This window comes from Brachyistius frenatus, unplaced genomic scaffold (assembly GCF_029030835.1).
Source record: "Brachyistius frenatus isolate BFR_SWC_R1_liver_20210118 unplaced genomic scaffold, ASM2903083v1 Contig_243, whole genome shotgun sequence".
Taxonomy (NCBI): domain Eukaryota; kingdom Metazoa; phylum Chordata; class Actinopteri; family Embiotocidae; genus Brachyistius; species Brachyistius frenatus.
This window is the reverse complement of record NW_027210842.1, coordinates 76,714-100,779: the sequence shown is the minus strand read 5'-3', so window position 1 is coordinate 100,779 and position 24,066 is coordinate 76,714. Positions and strand designations below refer to the sequence as shown.

Here is a 24,066-nt window from a genome sequence, read left to right as displayed (position 1 = left end):
ATATACAAGCAACCAAGAAACACAGTCAACAGTGTTTTTGTACTGTGATGGATTTTGACAGAGGTGAGTTATTGTAAAGTCTTATGGCAGTGGGCAGGAATGATCTCCTGTATCAGGAATGATCTCCTGGATCTGGAATGATCTCCTGTATCTGGAATGATCTCCTGTATCTGGAATGATCTCCTGTATCTGTCCTTGTGACAGCGGAGCTGGAGGAATCTTTTAGAGAAAGTGCTCCGCTGTCCCTGCAGCAGGTGGTTGAGAGGGTGGACAGGATTATCCAAGATGGACAATAGTTTGATCAGCGTCCTCCTCTCCACCACCTTTTCCAGACTAAGTACACAATAAGTTCTAGTTAAAGCTGGCAGCATTTACTTTCATGTTATGGACACAAAGCACAGAATATAAGGGTTTTAACATGAGAAAATTCTCATTTACCTAATGGAAAAGTTCAGATGACGTTTCATTCTAGTGTTTACTGATGGTAGAGCATCACTACTGTACTGTAGAGTGATGCTCATTTAAAGTATCATCACTTTTTGAGTTGGAGAGAAGTCAACATTTTCTAAAGTTTCAGGATCAGATGCTTTATGTTTTAATGTTTTTGTTTTATTTTGTTGTCCCTCCAAACGTCCCATTGGTGGGAAGGAATCAAGAACACTTTGAGGACATTTATTAAAACTTGGCACAAACAGTCAATTGGTCCCAAAGATGAACTGATCCTGGTCAAAGGTCAAAGGTCAAGGTCAATGTGACCTCATCGCCGTTCCAGCGCTCCGTCCTATTCTCTTGAATGTAATATCACAAGAATAACTTGAAGGAATTACTTAAAGTTTTGCACAAACATTCACTTGGTCCCAATGATGAACCGATTTAGATTTTGGTGGTTGAAGGTCAAAGGTCAAGGTCAGTGTAACCTCATCCGTTCCATCTGTCCGTCCCATTCTTTTGAACGTAATATCTCAAGATCGACCTGAAGGAATTTATTCAAATTCGGAACAAATGTTCACTTGGTCCCAAGGATAAAGTGAGCAGATTTTGTCCATTCCATTCTTTTTAATGCGATATCTCAGGAACATTTTATGCAAATGTCTTCAAATTTGGCACAAACATTCATTTGGACTCAAAGATCAATTGATTACATATTGGTGGTCAAAGGTCGCTGTGACCTCACAAAACACATTTGTGGACATATCTCCAGAATTCATACAGTAATCATGACAAAACTTCATACAAATGTCTGACATTTTGTATATCTTAAAGGTCAAAGGTAAACTACTGTGTGACATCAAAATGTTCTGCAAACAAACTTTTCTGCCATTATTCAACGGCATAACTCAGGAAGAGAAGATTGTGAGCATATTTCACAATTGGCTGGATACTGAATTGGTAGCACTAATCGTGGGTGTCCACTGAGAATCTTTGGTGGTTGTGTTCATGTTCTGTGCTGTCAGGTTGACAATGTCTGAAGCATCCATTGTTTTATACCTTTGAAGCATTGTCTACTGTCAATCAGCTTTGTTGGCCAAGCATGTGAAGTCTTCTCTACATTACGTGTGGACAGAAATGGATGTAATTTGACAGGTTGGTAGAGACATACAACCATAAAAAAATCTGATCACCAAATATATTGTATGTTGATGTGTCATAATTTAAGCCTTTAAGACTTTTTGTAGCATCTATTGGTTATATTTATTGTTTGCTGTTGCAACCAGACCTCTTCTCTTTCAAAACCTGATTACGAACATCGAGTGAAACAGAAGCAAATGTGAACACATTTTCTGTCGACCTCCCTGTGCGCTGCTGGTCGTGCAGCTGAATTACAGCTCATAGCTGCTCTTTACCATCATCGTGGGAGATCTGAGCCCTGCCCATAATCTCATGCTTTACTGTGGCTTCACGTGGGGGTGATGTACCACAGAGCAGCCTGCTGTGTGCCTCATACACAATCATTAGATTAACAACACCAACACAAACCACGACTGAGCAAATGGTGGGTCCAAGTACCGGCTCTGCATAGACGGGCTGCTCAGAAACACTGCATGCTGTGTCATGGAGCAAATGAAGTGGGAGGCATGCTCCAAATGAAGGAATAATCTCATGTCCCCCTACAATAAAGGACCCGGTGGTGAAGGGCGGTGTGTTTCCTAGCAACAAACATTGTAAGCAAACATGCCTTACATCACCCCTCCTCCCATTTTAAAAGTGTAAACTTTGTAGTTATGGCGCTGTTTCATCAACACGTTAGAAATCAGTGGAAGAAGAAGATAAAGGAGAAGAAACTGATGAAGGAGAAGAAGATAACGATGAAGAAGAAGAAGGTGGAGGAGGGCGAGCAGCAAGATGAGTAGGAGGAAGAGGAGGAAGATGAGGAAGAAGGGAAGGAAGACGAGGATGAAGACGAGCAGGAAGAGAAGGAAGAGAAGGAAGACGAGAAGGAAGACGAGCAGGAAGAGAAGGAAGACGAGCAGGAAGAGAAGGAGGAAGAGAAGGAAGATGAGGACAAGGAGGAGGAGAAAAATTAGGAGGAGAAAGAGTCATTGTCAATATTATTATATTTATTTGAGGAACCATGTACATAAAAAAGGGAAGCAAAAAGCGAACTCTTGGTTTCATGGAACAAATTAATTGATATAACGGGAGAATTCTGAAATTCTAAAAGTCTCCTCATCTTTTTCACCTGGGCAAAGTGACACTGAAAAACTCCTGCAAAAAAATGACATTTCTACTCATTTTTTTTAACTACCACTCAAACAAATTTAATGCAACAGCAATGAAGCCCAACAAATCTACATCTATTTTAGTCATGACAGTAGTAGGCGGTGTCTTTAGTGAATGGGCCACCCTTGGCAAACTGGTGGCGGTTGCATTTTTATAACAGGTTTAATAACAGGTTTTATAACAGGTTTATAACAGGTTTAATAGCAAGTTTTATAATAGGTTTATAACAGATTTAATAACAGGTTTATAACAGATTCATAACAGGTTTAATAACAGGTTTATAACATGTTTATAACAGGTTTATAACAGATTTATAACAGGTTTATAACAGATTTATAACAGGTTTATAACAGGTTTAATAACAGGTTTTATAACAGGTTTTATAACAGATTTATAACAGATTTAATAACTGGTTTATAACAGATTCATAACAGGTTTATAAAAGGTTTATACCAGATTTATAACAAGTTTAATAACAGGTTTATAACAAGTTTAATAACATGTTTATAACAGGTTTAATAACAGGTTTTATAACAGGTTTTATAACAGATTGATAACAGATTTAATAACTGGTTTATAACAGATTCATAACAGGTTTATAAAAGGTTTATAACAGATTTATAACAGGTTTTATAACAGGTTTATAACAGATTTATAACAGATTAAGCCTAACCTAGTAGTTTTAGTGTCTAACAGATTTAGTGTTAGTGTTAGTTTAGTTTTAGTGTCGAATCCTATCCTAGTAGTTTTGGTGTCTTATCCTATTTTAGTAGTTTTGGTGTCTAGTCCTATCCTCGTAGTTTTGATGCCTAAATTTAAGGCACCTTACTGTTTATGCCCAGGCAGCGCAAAATGTAACATTCACTCTGTAGCCTCTGGTGGACTGACAGGTGTATTACATGCTTGGACTTGCTTTTGGGTTGAGTAATCTCCTTCAAGGAAAAATGTGGCCAGTTGCTGACAGCTGAGCTCTCAATATACTGTCACTTTGAATAAAAATTACATCTCTGAAACTTTGTCACCTCCAATGTCTTTGGATTTGATGTTAATTTGCCACTTTACTTACAGAAAGTTCCCTCCAGCTCATTAACGGAAAATTGACCAAAGTGAGTCACATATTTAAACAATAGCCTACAGTATGTGAGAGTTTCCAGTGTTTGTATGTGTTCATCATAAGAATGGAATCAACCATAAAACATGGCTTAGCTCCGTCTTGTGCAGGGAAAGGATGAGAAACCCAGTCACTTCACTCTTTTAAGAACTTTTTCAAATCTGCTGAGGGAACTGAAATGATGTTGATGTGATCAGACTATATAAACTGCCTGAACTGCTTTTAAAGGGTAACTTTTGTTATTTTTCTTCACTACATATAGTAGTCATTGAATTACAGGAATACATTTTAACCATTTGGCAGATTCCCAAAATCTTTTGCAGAAATTGTATTGTTAACCTTTGCTTTTCTTTGTCTGCAGTCAAATAACCATGCCTCCAGTGACCATAAAGTTTGTCAATCTGTTTATTCTTTCACTACCATTACCAAGTACTTTTAAACATAATACCGTGGTACAACCAGGTCTCATCTGTTGCTGCTGATGCTAAACAGGTAAAGAACAAACAAAGTGGAAATAGTTGTCATAATAAAATTAACAATACAAACAAGTTTCAACTCAAAAGTACATTAAAATTTGGCATAAATTAGAGACCTAAAGTACAATATTCCAAAGAGGTAATATAAAACTGTACATGACAATACATTTGCAATACATTACAATATTTATTCAAAAGAGGCAAAGTAGCACCATGAAATTAAAAAATCCAAAACTAAAAAGCACACAGTTGTAACAGTGAATGCTGAATGTTGTAATGGGAACAGTGAAAGCACAGGAAGCACATACAGAGTTTTGTAGACAATCTGTTGCCTGTGTTGATATTATATGGACTGATTACTGTAAACATGTTCTCATGTACCTTCATGTCATTACTTTCTTAACTGTGGTTGTGTTTTAATCAAGGTAATTTAATTTGCTAAAAAAAAATTAAGATAAGTTTTCAAAATAGTTAACTACTCTATGTTTTATCATGGTGACATGATGCTAATGATGGTCTAATGATGGCAATTATCTTTTCTACGTTCATCTTTTTAACAGCAACAAGAACTGCTGATGACAATCAGTCACGGGATCCTAGTTAGTCACATTCCTCCCAATCCATCCTCCTCCCTCTTTTTACTGCCATGTCATGTCATTCATCCTCTCTCCCAGACATGTTGGGGTGTGTTGAGGAGTTGTACAGTTGTTCTGTTCTGAATTCTGGATGTTCCTTAATTCACAGGAAGTTGTTGGAAATCTGACGTTGGTGGTCAAATAAATCCTCCACCTCAGCGCTGTATGCATCACCTGGTAAAAACACAGAGAAGAGAAGTGGAATACAGAGATGCAAAAAGGCAGCTGGAACGGTCAATCAAAAAGTTCAGAGACTGTTGCTGTTCTAACGGAGTGCACGGTTCTGTTCGGTTCTGTTTTCTCTCAGACACCTCAGTAGAACTCGCTGTTGACAGTCTGACCATCGGGGACAAATTTAAGGTGCACAAACCGCGAATGCCAAAAAAAAGCCACTTGATTTCCCTCCTGAGCAGACGCGCCTTCTTCGGTTCTGGACGGTGACATTCTGCCCTCTTAAAATGCGAATGCCACTGAAAACACCTCGCTGGGCTCCTCGCTTCATCGCCAGAGGCTTTCTGAGGCATTTCAAGGGTCTCTGTTGCTGATTTCCAAAGCTGGACACAGAATATCATGTGCGCTCTACGCTTCCCTGCTTCCAGTGCATTACTGTGCTGCTCTTCGGGTTTTTTGCACAACAAGGAACAATTTCCAAACTTTTTGATTGAACCTACTTTTCGTTGATAAAACTGAGAGGATTCATGTGTGAGAAAAACATTCTACCTGCGTGGCACCCGAACATGTAAACCCGTGCTCCATCGTACTTGCACCTACAGCGCATTATATTGTTCTGGAAATCGGACTCGGCCATGTCTAAGGAAGGGTTGACCTCCACCTGTAGAAGAGGAAAAACAGTAGATAAGATTTTGCAAGAGTAAAGTCAGTCATCTTCATCAAAATTGAGTAAAAAAACCTCTTTTCTTCAAGAAAGCCAAACTACAAAGTTTTATCAGTAAGTTCCATTTTAAACTACTAAAGTTCTACCTATTCAATGTGAGACAATTTAATTTTCTTAGTAAAACTCACTAAAATATATATTAGGAAATTATGTGTAGTGACGACAACGCCCGCCCCACTTCTATTTCAGTGATCAGGCTAACGAGGCTGCCCTATGTTTCCACAGCTCTTCCTCATGTACATATTTAAACTATTCCAGCTTACTCTTATTGTAATTGAAAAAGACATTCTATCTCCCTGTATGCTGATGATATTTTGTTATATATGTCAAAAGTCTCCTTTAAGCATATGCCAGAGATGTCTTTGGTCACTGGTATCTCTGATAATAAAATAATGACTGCAGAAAGGAAGGTTTTTCCACCATTCCATTTATAGTGAAATTAAATTGTAAATTACACAAAAATGTACCAAATTATTTTTGCAATGACTGCTAATGAGGTGGGTGTATGGGGGGTTGTATGCGTGGGACTATTTCTTCGGGAGCACCAGTGACTTCCTGTAGTTTCCCTTCAATGGCTGGCAAAGTAACTTTCTGTCCAGACTGAAAACACTGCAAAGAGTGTCTTTTAATAAAGTAAAGGAACAAGCGAGAAGTGACACTTTTTTTTTTTCAGACAGTTGGGAAACAACAGCTTTTCCACAGAACCCGACTGAGAAACCGCAGGATTATTGTTTTCCCCTTTTCTATATGACTCGTGATGTATAAATTCAGGGTTCAGGCGATGCATGACATCACTTTCCACTCTTATCTCTGTGCATGAAAAAAAAAGTACCAGAGATGCAGATGACAGTTTTGGGTTTGGATTGAAGTTGCAGCCTATCATTAGACTGCAGCCATGGTTGGTTGCCATGGTTTGTTGTTTTCCACCCTGTCTGTCTGCATGCGTATATAAGAAAAGCACACAAATGAATTTTCCTGATGCACACATCAAACAGATAACCTCACCACATATTCAATAAAGTAACCCACTTTCATTTTTTACATACAGTATACATTTTGTGGTTCCAATTATGTTTTCTGGGAAAGATGCAAAATATACATAATTATGATTCTTTTTCATAACATTTTAGGCCAAATTTGGCTTTAAAGAGCTTCATATATTTTTTTTAATATTGCATGTTGAGAGTGGCCAATGATTTCAGCACATATTTTATAGTCTCGGTGTAAAACACCATATTAACTTGGTGGCAGCTGATGCCCTATTAAAAGCTCTTGTAATAATGTGAAACAAAGAGCCCGGAGTCTGTTTTACAGAACAATGAAAGGCTGTCACTGTAATGTAAAAGACTGTGAGGTTGTGCAGCTGATTTTTAAATGACGGTGCAATCAGGAGCAATCAAGCTGAGGTGGCCGTGACTCATCAGCTTTAATGTATGGTCCTAAAAATGGCTGCCATGCTGCCATTGAGGGTGAAAGCTGGAAGAAACACAGCGACTGAACAAACGAGGATCTACGCCCTTTATGAGCAGCTCAACTACTGTTGCACCACAATCACCACCACAAAGTGCCGCTGGGTCCCGGCGTCGTGGCAAGGGTGGATTTCCGCTTCATGACATGTATGTGGGTTTTATCTTTCAAGAAGTGACTCGTCATACGTGTGCGTGTCGTTTACGTAAAGTCCACGTAAGCACATGCAAGTTCAACCGAGACATCTTGAATTCATGTAAACATTCGGAAAATGATTAGTAAGTGTAAACATTGCTGTCACTCAGGAGAAGAAACAGAAGAAATGATAGAAGAGCAGATTGGATGTCGGGAAACAGTCGAAATGTGTGACAGGAGTTCAGCTTCCAAACATAAAACTTGTAGAAATGAGCCGTGTTGACAGAACTTTTCCACCGACGACGGTCCGCCAGTTAATAGCAGGTCTACTTTCTATATAAATCCAGACTAAATTCACTTTCCCTAAATACGCACACACCCTTCAAACGACACACACACGTCTACCTGAAGGGCTTGAACCAGAGCCGAGAGGCATTTAGCTGAAATTACAGTCTTTTATCGCTGCTTTTATCTCGTGTTGCTTCAGATGTGGAAACATGAACCTTTTTGTTTGCTCTGTTCTTTCTGTTGCCTTCATCTGAGAAGCTGTGCAAGCTACCAAGATCATTGATGCTTTTTCACCGGGAAGATGAAGCGTGGATTACTTTCTTTTCTGTTTTTCCTATAGATAGCTGAGCATAATATAATATATCATCTATAACAGATGATAATTGACTGAGATGATTCTTTAGAAATCAACTGACCTGAAAGATGTATTCACCAGGTCGTATGTCTGTGATGTCGATCCACTGACAGTCGATATCGTGGCGGTAGGTGTCCCAGCAGCCCACTGAGATGCCCTGTTGTCCCATGTTGTAACAAGCGTACCTTTTATGGATACCTGGAGAAACCAAACAGGTCCAGATATATGAGGAGACTTGAAAAAAGACTACGAAGTTGTGTTGTTTGTTTTTTGCTGTCAGTCAGTCTGAAATTATAATGAAATGATTTAAAAAACAGATCTATTTTTGGTGTCTTTCAAATGAATAGAAAGGATTTAAGCTGTGCAGCCAAAGTCTGTTTGGACTTGGCCATGGCTCTGACAGCCTGCTGCTGACTTTCAAAGCTCATTATAGGATTCCAGCTTTGCACTTTCATGTACTCCTGATTCTCTAATTTGTCACCACTTGGCTTTTCTTTCCAGATTTCCTTCGCGAAGCAGATTTACATGTCACTGCTCTGTGATCAGCGGTTACCGTCGGGGCAGTAAGTGTCCTCCAGACAGAAGCTGGCTTTGTGACCTTCGGCGACCTTGGTCCCGTTGACGGTGAGCAGGTCGTAGTGAGTGAACACCTCGATGCTGTGGTAGTGTCTGAAGGGGGGATCGAGGGCGAAGGAGGTAAAAACAAAAATACAAAGTTAGAGAAAGTACATGAGGAAGAGCTCAAAGTATTAAAACGCAGACCCTGATGTTTATTTGAAATATAGCAGCCATAAATCCTGTCGTGTTATTCTGAAGGCGTCAGAGAGACACGACTATAAAAACCCACGTGATCAGAAAGATATCAGTTTGGTGTTGCTTTTTCTCTCCTTACAGAACATTCCCAGAACCAAATCTGCCCAAACTCACAGTCCAACCATGTGTTTGCTGCTTGTGGAGGTGGTGATTGCCAGAACCACAACCGCGGAGATAAGAGCTGCAGTCGGCTCTGACGGTAACGAGCAGCGAGGAGGCTGCTTATTGTAAACATGTTAAATAACAGACTTTTATACTTGTGTCTCTATTTCTGGTGTAGATCACCAGAATATCTCTGAGCTGCACCCGCTGATCATGCTTCACCCACGAGATCTGAACTTCCCATTCATCACTGCAGACATCTCATTTTTTGACCTTTGCCATCAACTGTGTTTGTTTTCTCAAATGCTTATTTTTTCTTGCGCCGCCTCGTCATGTGCCGAGCTTGAAGACGAGCTTCTCTCCGACCGGACCTGCAGCCAATCAGCACATCGAAGGCCTCGAACGAGCAGCTGCTGCTTTAGATGAAAACCTGAAAGCTCCTCCGAGCGACACGGTGCCTTCAAGGAAACCCTGTAAACATCAGTGTCACACAGCCTCACCTGTGACACTGGTGCCACGTCCAGCTTTCTCTGGAGGACCGCGGCCTGAAGTCGGCCCGACCCATGTTCATGATGCGGGAGGAGAAGCGCAGCAGGCGGCGGTGTCCGTAGGGCCAGTTCATCCTGGCGGCGGAGGAGGAAAGGCAGTTCTCCTCGTTAGCGCAGGTCAACAAGTGAAGCGGTCGGTCCTCCACGTACGCCGTCTCCTGGACCAACTGCGCATCCAGAACCAGGTCCGGAGCCGCTGCAGCAGAAAAACACTTCCATTAAAAAAGGGCCTTTAAATTTGTTTACAAGTATTGTTTTGTATTCCACACATTCTTCTCCCTTGTTTTTATGAGGTTTTTAATGCCCACAATGCAACACCAACTGGACCTTCGCAGTTTAGCCTGAAGTTTGGTAGCTAAAGTAGCTAGCTGCTCGCCTCAGGTAGAGAAAGATGTGGGAACTCACTTCTCTTCAACTCAAACATTTTAGTCTTCAGACCCAAGAAGTGACGTCACTGGATGCAGTTCATCACACTTCATGAGGCTGGTAAAGTGTGCAGTACACCGTCTGTCCACTAGAGGACACATGTCAGCGTCACGTTTCCTCATGTATGACGGGAGGTTTTGTGACGGACATAATATCATGAAGTCCATGTGAGGAGGGCGTCAGCTCGTAGTTACTGTCGACATGAGTCCGTATCAACGACGGCCTCTTGTGGTATTCATAATGTCGGAAATCAAAATGTTCTGTAAGACCCGAGTTCATGAGTTGTGACAACTTAGCTGATGTTTACGGAAATTAGAGGAAGCTCATTTTATGTTGGATGTTATATATTGTAATTTTAGTCATTTAGAGTTTTTCTTCGTAAATTAGATAACAAGTACATCTGTGGAAACCGTCGACCTTCCCAATGACCTTCAAACTAACTATATTACGTGAAACTGGGTGGTTTTAGGCCGTTAGTTCCTTCAGACGTTTCTGAACAATAAAATGTGTTCTTAAACTCACTCTCGACACACGTGACTCCTGCAGACTTCCCGTCTCCTCCTCGGGGACAGTAGACATTGGTGTTTCTGCGACACTGCTGGATGGACATCTCGGTGCCGATGCAGTGAGTCCCACTCAGCACCACCTCGCTAGCGCCGGAGGATCCGGGCCAGAACCAGGTCTCCTGCACACACAGCACATTACAGCTCATTAGTATTTGAAACACTTCTGCTGTCAACATCAAACTTTTATAGAAACTACCAGTACACATTATCACATTTTCCACTCTTCTTCAGTTTTAAAAACCTGCCTGTCAAAATGCTCCTCTCCCCCTCCCCTCCCCCCAACCTGGCCTTTCCATGCACAATTCTATTTTCAGTTTGTTTGCTCTGTGAATTTCTCCTGATCTTTCTTCGCCTCACTTTCCCTCTTTTATTTTCGGTGCGCTGGAAGTGGACGTTTGAGAAGCCTGTAATTACCTCTGGCCTCGGTAATAACACAGCTGACACACAAACAGCAGGATGGGGAGAAGGAAGGGGCGGAGCTCGTGGAACAAAATGTCAGAGACAGAAAAGGAGGGATTCAAAGGAAAACCTGTTGAAAGACATGAAGTGAATCCAGTTTTGTACCTGGTGAGCTGTGGAAGCGAAGCCCAAGCCGAGCTGTCTGCAGACCACCATGGCCTCGTTCAGGCCCCAGTTCTCGCTGCAGATGGAGCCCCAACGCTTCACCCCCCCGACCTCCATCAGAACCTCCACCCGGCCCTCTGCAGGCTCTCTGCCTCCCGCCAGACGCACCTGCATGTGACGACAAAGTGCTTACTGTTCAGAATCCTGCTGCCGTGGAAACGTAGGTGTGTTTGTGGGTCTGGTTCTCACCGAGGCCTGCAGGCCGGTGTTGGGCACGTTGCAGCGCACCGCCACGTCCTGGCTGTGTTTGCAGGTGTAAAGCGGCACCTGCTGGTACTGACACTCAGTAATGGACTTCTCCCTGCCGGTGCACTGGACGCTGTTCATGTGGATGAGACCGGTACCTAAAGACAAAGGGTGGGGGAGGAGCAGTTAAAGGCCACATGCAAAGACACACACACACACACACACACACACACACACACACACACACACACACACACACACACACACACACACACACACACACACACACACACACACACACACACACACACACACACACACACACACACACACACATAAAAGTCCCTAAAACCTGATAGCTCCACAGCAGCAGATGTCCAGAGGGATTAAAAGCCCAGATGGGACCGGTACCTCTGATGTGTGATGTGGCTCTGAAACAGAGGTTTCTGCTTTATAAACTAAAATAGACACCGAAATGGCAAAATGGAGCAAAATCTTTGAACACATCTCTGTTTGCGGAGGTGTACGAGGCTGAAGCCCATTAAAGACCTATAATTTGGACTTAAATAGCTGATGATGTCATGGAGTCTGGTTCACGTTGCTCCTCTCTGACGAGTCTTCACATGGATTCATGTTTTATATGTTACATGTTCACAAAGCTCATCAACCAAACTGAGCCACAGATGTCTATTCTGACATGAACCATGTTCATTATTCAGACGTAAGAGCACCTGGTTCAACAGAGCTCTAAAAGTAACACTCAAATGCTTTCCACGAATCACTGAATGAAGTAAAGTAGAGCGAAGAGTGCGCCACTATTATAGGACCTGCTGTGTGCTTATTTGGGCAGAAAGATAATGGGAGGAAATGAACGTGATTACAGAGTTACTGCAGAGGTATGGCAAGAAAAAAGGACAATAAGTGAGTGTGAGAAAACGAGTCTCTGCTATTTCCTCGAAAAAACTTTAACTCTTTTCTTGCTACACAGTTTAGCGGCTCTATTTTCTTGCCCACAACAAAATCTCTGCCAAAATAATGAGATGTGAATGTTTGGTCGGCGCTGATTGTCTGACTTCCTGGTTTCAAAGCTGGACGAACGTTTCACATGCAGCAGGTTTATTTTGTTTGGGTAGAAGTGGTCATGGGGAGAGCAGCTCAACAACCAGCTGCTCCGGTACAAGTGAAGCTCAGCCTGTAAACATCTTCTGGGTTTATTTGTCTGCTCAGGTTCATGCTGCTCGGAGGGCTTTCAGACTGGGAGGTGTTTAGTCTGAAGGAATCACTGAGCTGCACTCATCACACGTCCTGCCGACTGAACACAGAACTGGTGATCAGATCAGCTGGTGGCCTCTTTTAATACACTTTATGATTTCATGAAGGACATTATCTGTTTACTTCGGACAAAGGGGCCAATAAAGAACCAGTTATAGTTTTGTTAAAACAAGCAGTGATGGTGAGTGAAGCTGTGTGTGGTTGGGTTTGTGTGTTTGTGTGTCCTATCTCACCTTGGCCCAGCTGAGCCTTGGTCAGCGCCTCTCTGGCCGTCCCGAAGCCCAACTCTCTGCAGACCACGCTGGCTGCAGTCACGTCCCACAGGTGGTCACACACGCTGCCCCACTTGCCGTCTCTCAGCACCTCGACCCGGCCCTCCCCGACCCGAGGCCCGGCCTTCAGACGCACGACGGGCTGCAGGCCGGACGGGAGAGTTCAGGTGACAAATTCCCAAGTTTGTGAACTGATTTGAAAATCGTATACTTTTGTCCAAATTTAGTCGTGACTTTTTCAGAATGTGAAACTGGCACACACACACCCGAGCTGGTCCCGAGCTGGACCCCAGCTGGACCCCAGCTGGACCCCAGCTGGACCCCAGCTGGACCCGAGCTGGTCCCGAGCTGGTCCCGAGCTGGACCCCAGCTGGACCCGAGCTGGACCCGAGCTGGTCCCGAGCTGGTCCCGAGCTGGACCCGAGCTGGACCCGAGCTGGACCCGAGCTGGACCCGAGCTGGACCCCAGCTGGACCTGAGCTGGACCCCAGCTAGACCCCAGCTGGTCCCGAGCTGGACCCCAGCTGGACTCGAGCTGGACCTGAGCTGGACCCCAGCTGGACCCCAGCTGGACCCGAGCTGGACCCCAGCTGGTCCCCAGCTGGACCCCAGCTGGACCTGAGCTGGACCCGAGCTGGACCCCAGCTGGTCACCAGCTGGACCCCAGCTGGACCTGAGCTGGACCCCAGCTAGACCCCAGCTGGTCCCGAGCTGGACCCCAGCTGGACTCGAGCTGGACCTGAGCTGGACCCCAGCTGGACTCGAGCTGGACCCCAGCTGGACCTGAGCTCGGCTAGCTGTTATCTAGTTGGTGGTTGTAGCTTTGTGCTCAAATGTTACCAATCTTCTACTCTTAACAAGATTCAAAATATCCCAAAATAATTCTTTTAAAACACCCAAAACGACAATTTCCTTTTTCTGATATTCTCAGGTGCTTCAGCTTCTGTTTTGTCGGACCAACAGTCACAACTTTGTGATTTATTGATTTGAGAAGCTAAGAGAAGCTTAGCTTAGCTTAGCTTAGCTTAAAGTGTGAAAACATGTGCTTCCAGTATGTGCTGAGCCGAGGCCTGTAGGTTTAAGTGCAGATGAATTCGACTCTAGAGGTCGTATAACAGCTGCTGGGTTGAACACTGGACCGGGCTGTGCTAATGTTAGCTGTTAGTTTTAGTTTGAACTGAAAGTCCAGCTGCTCCCTCACCGGTACAGCAGGTGGCGCCGGTGCTCTGCCGTTACGGGTGAACTGGGATCCGGGGACACAGCGGACGACGGCGTACATGCCCCTCCTGCAGGGGACGTCCGTCCTGGGGAGGGACAGCTGGGCCTGACACTGAGACAGAGACGTCTCCACACCCTGACACCGGACCTGCTCCACCCAGTACGCCTTCTTACTGATCTGCGTCCGCAGCCTGGACAGCAACGTTAGAGGAACGTTAGAGGAACATTAGAGGAACATTAGAGGTTTGGGATCTAACCTCGTTCCTTCTGATCTTCGGTACATACGTGTAGGTGCATCACATGATGATTACCTGGAGGAAGGATCGGCCAACTTGGAGTCCCACTGTTTCCTGAAAGACAGATTTAGAGATCTTTACAAGGAGCAGACGAAACAGTCTTCAATCATTCTCTCCTTCTTCATTCTGTCTGTCGAACCTCAAAAAACAAACTGAAACCTACAGATACGAACAACTAGAAAGGACGTCTGTCTGCTTAAATGTAAACAGAGAGGAAGAACGATTTACAACACAAACCTTCCTTTTCCTCTTTCCTTTCTTCTTTTCAAGCCTTTTTCCTCTTCATCCTCCTCTACTTTCACGAGTATTTCTGCTCCACTGTTTGTCTATATGTCTACAGTGGACGTCTGGTTTGAGCAGAAAACACTAAAAATACCAACAGGCCACTGTACATTACTCCCAGCAGGAGGCCTTAGTGAGGTCGGAACCGGGTCTCGTTTCATACGTTTTACCTTAAACTGGAGTTGAAAGGGGAAATAGTGTGAGTCTCTCTCTCTCTCTCTCTCACACACACACACACACACACACACACACACACACACACACACACACACACACACACACACACACACACACACACACACACACACACACACACACACACACACACACACACACTAGCTGACCACAGACAGGTGCAGTGTGACTGACGCCTTTCATGAAGGACCGAGTACCGGCAGGAGGAGAGTTTACTGTTCAACCAGATTCATGATGCAGTTAAATATTTTCAAACTAAAACAGGAAACCCCACAAACCCTGTAGTTATTGGAATAAGTCCTAATGTTAGAGGAGAAATGTCTGAGACAGGAGCGCCTGACAGGAGATGATTGGTTATTTTTTTTAACAGGTGCAATGGAATATATTCATCAATATATTGTGATTTATATTGATAAATCACAATATATTGATGAATATATTCCATTGATGAATATATTGTGTTAAGGTGTTGTATTGACAACACAACACAATTAGGCAACTTATATTTCAGAGCCATGGACAGAGCCAAAAAACCTCAGTCCGATCAACACACACTAGACTCCAGTCTGTGCTGCACGTGGATGGAAAGAGAGGTGAGAGGAGAACAAGGGGGAATTATGTTGGTCATTTTGCTAACATGGGGAACGGCGATGAACCGTAACGTCCTGTTTGGTGAGTACAGCTTCGTCCTCTGGGGATGAATCTGTGTTACCTCCTACGATGCAAAAAAAACACGAAATCCTTGATTGTCTCCAGGGTAGAAATATCTTTAAATAACAAAAGCATGAGGTTGTAGGACACTTTGAATCTGCTGAAAAAAAGCTGTGAACACAATGTTGAGATATCATCACATTTTAATTTGATATGTCGAACTGGTTGGGAAACTAGTTCATCTGCGGCAACAGCATTATTGATGTAGAGTTGTGTTTTTGCCCAAGTGATGAATATATTTACTTTATTCTAGTCTAACTGTGCCTGTCTGATTCTTTTGGTCTCAGCAGGTTGTATTTTTTTTTTTAGGTTTTTAGCAAGATTTTTCAGGGTTTTGTTGTTGTTGAAAATTGCTTCTTATTTGTGCTGTAAACAAGTCTGATGAAGAATGAAAAGAAACCTAAACAGCCGTTAGAGCAAAACTGCAGTTTGGTTTGTCACTGTGAGCAATATATACAAATATATTTGATCATTTTATACATAGGAGGATATATAATTCATTTTTCTTTTATTACACTAAACTTTAAGGGGAAATATTATCAGAAAGTTTTTTTTTCAATTAGTATTCCGTTGTTAAGGAATTTTACGTGACAAAATACATTGCAATTAAAATCTGTGTTTATCTCTGATCACTTCCATCTGCCTTCCTGCTTCAGTTCCTTCTCTTCTCCTGCTCGCTTTTGTTCCGTCATCCCGTCTTTGTCTGTCATTTGTTCTTTGTCAACTTGTCCAAAAGCATAAACGTGCCTAAAACTAGACCTCATCAACTGACTCAGACATTAAAATTGTGTATCTGAACAACAAACTGGATGAAGAAGGACAGTGTGTGTTTCAGGGTAATTTCTCCTTCAGTTTCAGTGTGTACTGTAAAGGGGTTGAGTTGTGTATGATTGTGTGTATTTGTTGTATGTCCTGTGCTTGTGTAAGCTTATCTGTGTGTGTGGTGTTTAAAATGTTTCATAACTCTGTGGTAAATCCAAATGAGACAGAGAGACTGTATGGGGGTGTTAGTTCATGGTTTGGAGGGGAGGGGTGGGGAGAAGGGGGAGTGTGAGAGCGCTACCCATATAATTGCCTGCTGTGCTTGGCAGTGTCTGCTTTGCGGTCGAGGAGTAGCATGTTGGTTCGCACACACCAGACAAGGAAATATGCACATACATATCAACTTTCCCTGCATAGCCTCGAAAAACAAACCCTTTAAAAGCCGTCGTTCCGACTGCATGCTGAGAAACACAGAACCAGTGATGGAAGCCTGAAGACCCCGTGAACTGTGCAACTTTTATGAGAATCGCTAAAGTTCACAGGAGGAGGAAAAACATGCAGTTTTGGTTTTCAGATACGCTTCAGTTGTCCTTTTTGAAAGCATCACATTGGAAACAGGTTGGAGTGACTTCAGGCTCTCTGTCTTCTCAGGAAATTGAAAGGAAGGGAAGAGAACCACAGCAACAAGCCTCAACACAACTAAGAGGTTGCGATCACAGCGTACTGCTGGAGTCTTTGAACCAGGAGAAGACTGTCTTACTTCTTGGGATCTTCAGCTCGATGCCTGTTTTTTATGCAACTCTGACTACACAATACCGTAACCACAGTGGAGAGAGGAGCTGCCTCTCAGGAAATCTGCGATAACCTGTTATTATACTGCATGAATGCAAAGCTGCCTGACTGGAACATTCGACTCACTTAGGAGACAGCAGGTTGCCACACTGAATCCACAACAGCCCGTAGACGATCCGATCATCCCCCATGGAAGGAAAAGTCAAAGGGGTCATAATGATGTACTTTCCATGAAAAGTGGGTTTTAGTATAATTGCCACAAAGGCATTAAATTCAGCCTTTAAAAAGGCTGGAACGAAGGAAGGGAGAAGCAAGGAGCAGGGGGTGAAAGTAAATTAGAGGAACTGAAGAAGTTACTGTAAGCCTCAAAGAGAGTGTGAATGTGAGGAAACAAGGGAGATGGAAAATGGTTTTAGCACTTGGCTTTTGTAAGCACAGCAAAGTGGGGGAGTATTTAAACATCTGTAAAAATGCACTGAGCAACTTAACAGGCAGAGACAAAGGCAGTCACACCAAAAAAACAACCACATGGCCAGAGAGGGAAGTGCTGACACAGCAAAGGGTGTGCAGCAGGTTCAGTTGAGAGAGTATTCTAGATTAGAGGATCTCTCAGACCATAATTACAGCTGTTCAAGTGGACACAAACCCCCAAAAAAGACCAGGCATGAACCACTGGCAGCACAGTGGGCAGCACCAGGAAGATGTTACGTGACATTACGTTGTCATGCATGGATTAGTATTAACAAGAGCTACTCACTTTGTGGTGCAAATGTCGGCATTCTAACGTGCTCACAATGACAACATACTACAGTTTAGCACGTCTAATATGTATATGTATATTATATATAGATATATACTGTACCGTATGTATATATATATATATATATATATATGTTGACTGTGTTTATTGGTTTGTTGTATATAATATATATAGATATTTAATGTACTGTATATATACTGTATGTACTGTGCATTTTATATTTTATATTTATATTTTTATTTTATTGCTTTTCTATTATATTATTCTATTCTATTATTATTTTATTCTATTGTTTCTATTATTGCTCCTGTATGTATGCTGTTGTGGCGAAAAAATTTCCCCTCGGGGATTAATAAAGTATATACCTACCTACCTACCTACCCTAATCCTTTTGAAAAGTTTGAAAGGTATTTTGTCATAAACCAAAATTATGGACACTTTTAAGCCTGCCCAGGGGACTATTATGTTTATTTCTAACACATTTTATGGCAATCAATCAAATAGTTGTTACGATATTTCATGGAAAACCAACACATCCTCTATAGGACCAACACATCCTCATAAATCTTCTATAGGACCAACATGTCCTCATAAATCCTCTATAGGACCAACACGTCCTCATAAATCTTCTATAGGACCAACACGTCCTCATAAATCTTCTATAGGACCAACACGTCCTCATAAATCTTCTATGGAACCAACACATCCTCATAAATCTTCTATAGGACCAACACGTCCTCATAAATCCTCTATAGAACCAACACGTCCTCATAAATCCTCTATAGGACCAACATGTCCTCATAAATCCTCTATAGGACCAACACGTCCTCATAAATCCTCTATAGGATCAACACGTCCTCATAAATCCTCTACAGGACCAACACGTCCTCATAAATACTCTATAGGACCAACACGTCCTCATAAATCCTCTATAGGATCAACACGTCCTCATAAATCCTCTATAGTGTATATGATCATTGGACCAACGACTTGTCATCATGGCAGTAATAATAAACTAAATGGTCAAATATTGTGTATTGTGCTTTGGTTTGGGTTAAAATAAGTTTAAATGTTACTTAAGTTATGTTATATATGTGACATTAAATAAGTTATGCAATTTAACTTCTGTGGGGAGGGAGGAAGGGCAGCGGTCAGGCCAGTTGTCCTGTTAGCCGTAAAAAGAGGTCTGTGGGAGGACAGACGGACGGTTGTGTTTGAACGTTTATTTTGTGTTCACGTAGACTTTGGACAGTTTATGTAAAGTCTGAGTGGCATGAAGGTAAAGAGAGGATGTGTGTGTGTGTGTGTGTGTGTGTGTGTGTGTGTGTGTGTGTGTGTGTGTGTGTGTGTGTGTGTGTGTGTGTGTGTGTGTGTGTGTGTGTGTGTGTGTGTGTGTGTGTGTGTGTGTGTGTGTGTGTGTGTGTGTGTGTGTGTAAAGGTTTATGTCTTTGGGTATTTACAACTAAAATTGGACAGATTAGTTGGATTTATAGAGATTCATAATATAATATAAGAAGTTAGCATTATTATTATTATTATTAGAGTAAATGATTTGTGTTTCAGGGACAATGAAAGAGTAATAAACACATGAAAACAGATCTTTCTCTTCTCGTCTCTGGACTCTTTAATGCTTTAACTCAGTAGAAGAACTGTTTCATCTCAACATCGTTCTGAAACATACTTAGTTTCTTGTATGATTTTCTATATCTTATATCTTATCTTGTCTTATCTTATCTTATCTTATCTTATCTTATCTTATCTTATCTTATCTTATCTTATCTTATCTTATCTTATCTTATCTTATCTTATCTTATCTTATCTTATCTTATCTTATCTTATCTTATCTTATCTTATCTTGTCTTGTCTTGTCTTGTCTTGTCTTGTCTTGTCTTGTCTTGGACTGGATATAAAAAGGATGTTTCTGGCTCTTCACAGTGAACCAGTGCAATCACATTGAAGTAAAGGATTTTTTTCTAAATGTAGTTGCCGCGGTGATGAGTTTTGGCGTATATGGTGGTCAATGCTGATTGGTTGAAGGCTGCTCCGAGGTCAACAGACTCATGTATTCAGTGAATTTAGATCTGGGAAAACCGGGCTCGGCCACTAGGGGCTCCATTACACTCACATTCAAAAAGCATCAACTTCTCTGATGAAATACTCAGTGAATGAAAAGTTTTACAGAAGTAATTATGGTTTCATGGCTAATTGCCTCCCTCTGATCAGTGTTATGGGGTCTTACTGAAGATAAGTCCATAATTAACTAGATATTCGGCCTTAATGAAGGACTGGAAGCAGATTATGGGAAGAAAAATTAGGCTGGGCAGAAAGGACAAAAGGAAGGAAAAGATAAACTAAGCCAAAGATTAAAAAAACAAAACAGAGATCGAGATCCTGATAACTTCCACTAAAGTCCATTCGATGTGTTCGGAAGCCCCCCCACCCTGCCCCCTCCCCCACCGACATCAGAAACGCTGGAGGTTTCTTAAGTATGAGATTAGAAACATGTAAGGGAGGTTTTATGAAGACACATACCGACATTAATAACAAACTGAAGGCCTGTGGACATCGTACAAAGTGTGGTTCCACTAATGACAGCAGTTGAGGTTAACCTCCACTAGAGGGGGTTGGAACAGCCATCCAGGCATGGCGCCACCTACTCCGTGAGGGGATGTGTAGTCCACCACACTTTTCCATCCTTTTCATAAAAAGACAGAGTTGTGTTGTCTCTAAACCCCCCCACCCCGCTCCCATACGTACCTGTAGGCGTTTTGGTCAAATACTTCTGTTGCAGGGAATCCTAACAGGCCACAGACGACCCGGCTGCTGCTCAGGTCCCATCCCTGGTTACACACATGGCGCCATCTCCCAGCATGCTTCACCTCCAGCACCCCCTCCGTCACCAGACCTCCGTGGTTACTGGACAGCGTGGGCCGTAGACGAGCCTCCTCCAGGTGGACCCTCTCAGATCCCTGTCCAGGTGAAACCTTCTTTTAAAAATTCACTACCAACTGAGAACGCCGCTGCTTTCACCTCATTTTTGGATCTTTTTTTGGGGGATCTTTGTCACATGTTTTCACCTCAACCACATGAACCAAGCCTTTGTGAAGCCCGCCATACAGAGATCCAGTCGACTAACACAACTTCATCTCTGCTGAAACAATACATTGTCACGTTGTTTAAATAGATGGCATCAGACAGCACGCAATCAAGACAAGAATAACATGCTGTCAGTAATCATCACACTCTCTAATCATCCCCAGTACATACTGGAGGCAGCAGGAAGGAAACTGGGAGAACACAGTTGGTTTCATGCGTCATGATGATTGCAAAACGCTCTGCCGAACAGAAGTGATAGATGGCTGGATTTCCTCTCATACTTTAGAAGAAGAGCCGCTGGTGGTTGAACTGAACTTCAGCTCTGCTGGTGCGTAAAAACTGGACCTGGAGCTCTGGGTTTAGGTTTGTCTCTAATTATACTTGCTCCACTGCTTGTGGCTCCACAAATGACATTTCTGTACGAGTCTGTAGAACCTGGATTGCGTTCCTTCGGTGTGTGCAGAAGTGTTTCTTTACCTGTGTGTAGTGTGCATCCGTCTCCAGTCCATCATCTGGATGAACTGCTGCTTCCACATGGTTCCCACTGAGCTGCTGCTGCCTCTCAGCCTGTTGAGGGGGTGTCTGCCTGTTCACCTGCCGCTCGGCCTGCCGTCTCACTGCCTGTGGACTGGTCCTCGCTGTCTCCTGTCTGTGCCTGTAGGATCCACCGTTTGCCAGACGGGAAGGTAGCTGGTGCCCTTGTGGGCTGGCCTGCTGGCTCGCTCCCGAACCGCCTCGACTCCGTCGCAAGATCTGGATCTCGTGGCCGTTTTCCTGTGGAGAGAGGATGCCGCGACGGGGAGAGGTGGGGTTGCGATGGAGGGCGATCTCATGGCCTCTTGCAGAAAAAGAGGAGGTGTCTACTGGGGCTCCAGGTGGAGCTGGAGGGAACGCAGACTGGCCTGGTGGAGGTCGGTTTCTCTGTCTTTGTTGGCTCGGCTGGTTCCTTGAGGACGAAGGAGCCTCTTCCAATGTAACAGCAGGCGAACCGGACCTCCTTTCCGGGCTGCAAATGACCCCGAGATCTTCGGCGTGAGTGCAGTCATTGACTCCCCAACCGTTGGACTGACACTCCTCAATGGAGAGCTCTGTGCCCTTGCAGCGCACATTGTCTAACCAGATCAGACCTAACAGACCGAGAAGGGATTGAATCAAGTGAAAAATCAGCGATGTTCAGAACTAAATATTCTGGGCTGTACATACCTTGTCCCTGGCCGAACTTGGCACTGTGCGCCCAGGTAAAGCTACGTTGAAAGCCCAGCTGTCGGCACAGCACGTTGGCCAGGTTAAGATCCACCTCGTCATCGCACACGGTGCCCCAGGCTCCGTTGTAGAACACCTCCACACGGCCCTCGTTTGCATTGCGCCGGCCGACGCCTGCAAGACGCACAAGCACCTCCTGTGCAGACAGCGGAGGGGGGAAGAGGAGCAGCAGGAGGAGGAGGGAAGACAGGGAGCTGAGGCACAGCATCCTGGAGGAGAAAGAGAAGCTGAATGAGACGTGAAAAAAAGGGCTGATGGAAACTGTTATGAGGTGAAGAGAAATAAAACAGCACGGAAAACAGACACGATGCACGAGGAGCCCCCGAATAAATATGCACGTTACCACAAAAATAAAAAAAATAAATCACACGAAGCCTTGAAACTCACATTCCACACTGCGACAAAACATATAATTAGAAACTCCTCTTTTAACCCTAATGGGACATTCCACAGGAAAACGGAAGATTGATAGATGTTTTTATTCTTTAGAATAATCAGAGTCATTTAAAGGCCAGTTGGAGGCCCTGAGAACCAGTCAGTCAGAGGAGTAATAGCCAGAGCTAAAAGTAGCCTCTCCATCCAGCCAACGGAAACTCTGGCAACCCGCAAACCCTCAAACTTCGCTGCATGCATTTGGCCAACAGACACAAGAGCAAATAAACACTGTCATAAAAATGTTCTCACATGAATAAAGCAGCAGGTCTGTGAGAGATGTTTTAGTTAATGAGCGATAATGAATTCATCCTCGGTCTACCTCCAACATCTTCATCATCTAACAGAGTTGGAGATCTGGAGGATGAAGAGACACTTTAGAATTAATTCATGCTTTTAGGGGAAAGTCTAATTCTACTTTGACATGCCTTTATATGTACATAAAACAGTACAAATATGTGCTAGTAAAAGCCTCTACCTCAGACTAATGAGGTCTAAAATGAATCCAGGCAGGAAGAAATCTGGTGTTTTGAAGGAAAAACCGACTGAAAGAGAAGAAAGAGAATAAATGCTGAGGTGGGACTCACCTATCTGTTGATGTGAGGAGTCACTGGGAGGAGAAGGACCAAGCACCAGGAGAAGAAGGCAGTGAGTTTGGTGCTGCTGTCTCCCTATTCTCCTCTTTCCCTCCCTCTTTCTTTCTCTGTCACTCCCTCAGATCTGCTGTTTAATCCATCCCTCCCATTTTATTCATTCAAGCTGATTTCCCCCCCCCCTTTTTTGCATCTGGTCACGTTTCGACTTTCCATCACCAACTGCTCAATAAAGAAAATCTAGAACAGGAAAATTGCCCCATTGGTTTATTAACATTTACTGTAGGTGATTTTATAATAATTGAAAACTTGTTAGCACTTATGTACCTGCAGCAGGTAGGCGACGTCCTAAACTAACCTCCCACTTGTCGGCTGGTCACATGGTTGGATACATGGGACACGTGAGCGCCACTTTAAAAAAAACAACCTGATTTAATAAGCATCTCTCCTTTTTTTTCTCTCTGTTCCCGGACATGAACACACTCAGTACAATCAATGGATATTTGTTTTATTATGCACAAAATTCTTACTGAATCCTCATTATCATTATAAACTTTACTATTTAAAAAAGTCCCTTTCCCCTTTGATGCCTGAAGGTTTGGGAGCTCTTTTATTTCACATGAAAATCACAAGCTCACACACTGACACACACAAACACACACACACACACACACACACACACACACACACACACACACACACACACACACACACACACACACACACACACACACACACACACACACACACACACACACACACACACACACACAC

General features: G+C 43.1%; 1 protein-coding gene across 1 annotated transcript; it reads right to left on the bottom strand.

Annotated features, from left to right (window-relative positions):
- Positions 1–4,223: 4,223 nt before the first annotated feature.
- LOC138633952 (lysyl oxidase homolog 4-like) lies at positions 4,224–23,038 on the bottom strand. The gene is made up of 15 exons (XM_069720498.1): positions 22,952–23,038; positions 22,208–22,476; positions 21,482–22,131; positions 20,666–20,877; positions 14,422–14,460; positions 14,094–14,301; positions 12,854–13,034; positions 11,352–11,506; positions 11,103–11,270; positions 10,495–10,657; positions 9,499–9,742; positions 8,637–8,752; positions 8,145–8,281; positions 5,664–5,775; positions 4,224–5,117 (listed from the first exon to the last, which is right to left on the bottom strand). Coding segments are annotated over exons 1-15 (2,727 nt in total). The 5' UTR covers positions 22,954–23,038; the 3' UTR covers positions 4,224–5,046.
- Positions 23,039–24,066: the final 1,028 nt, after the last annotated feature.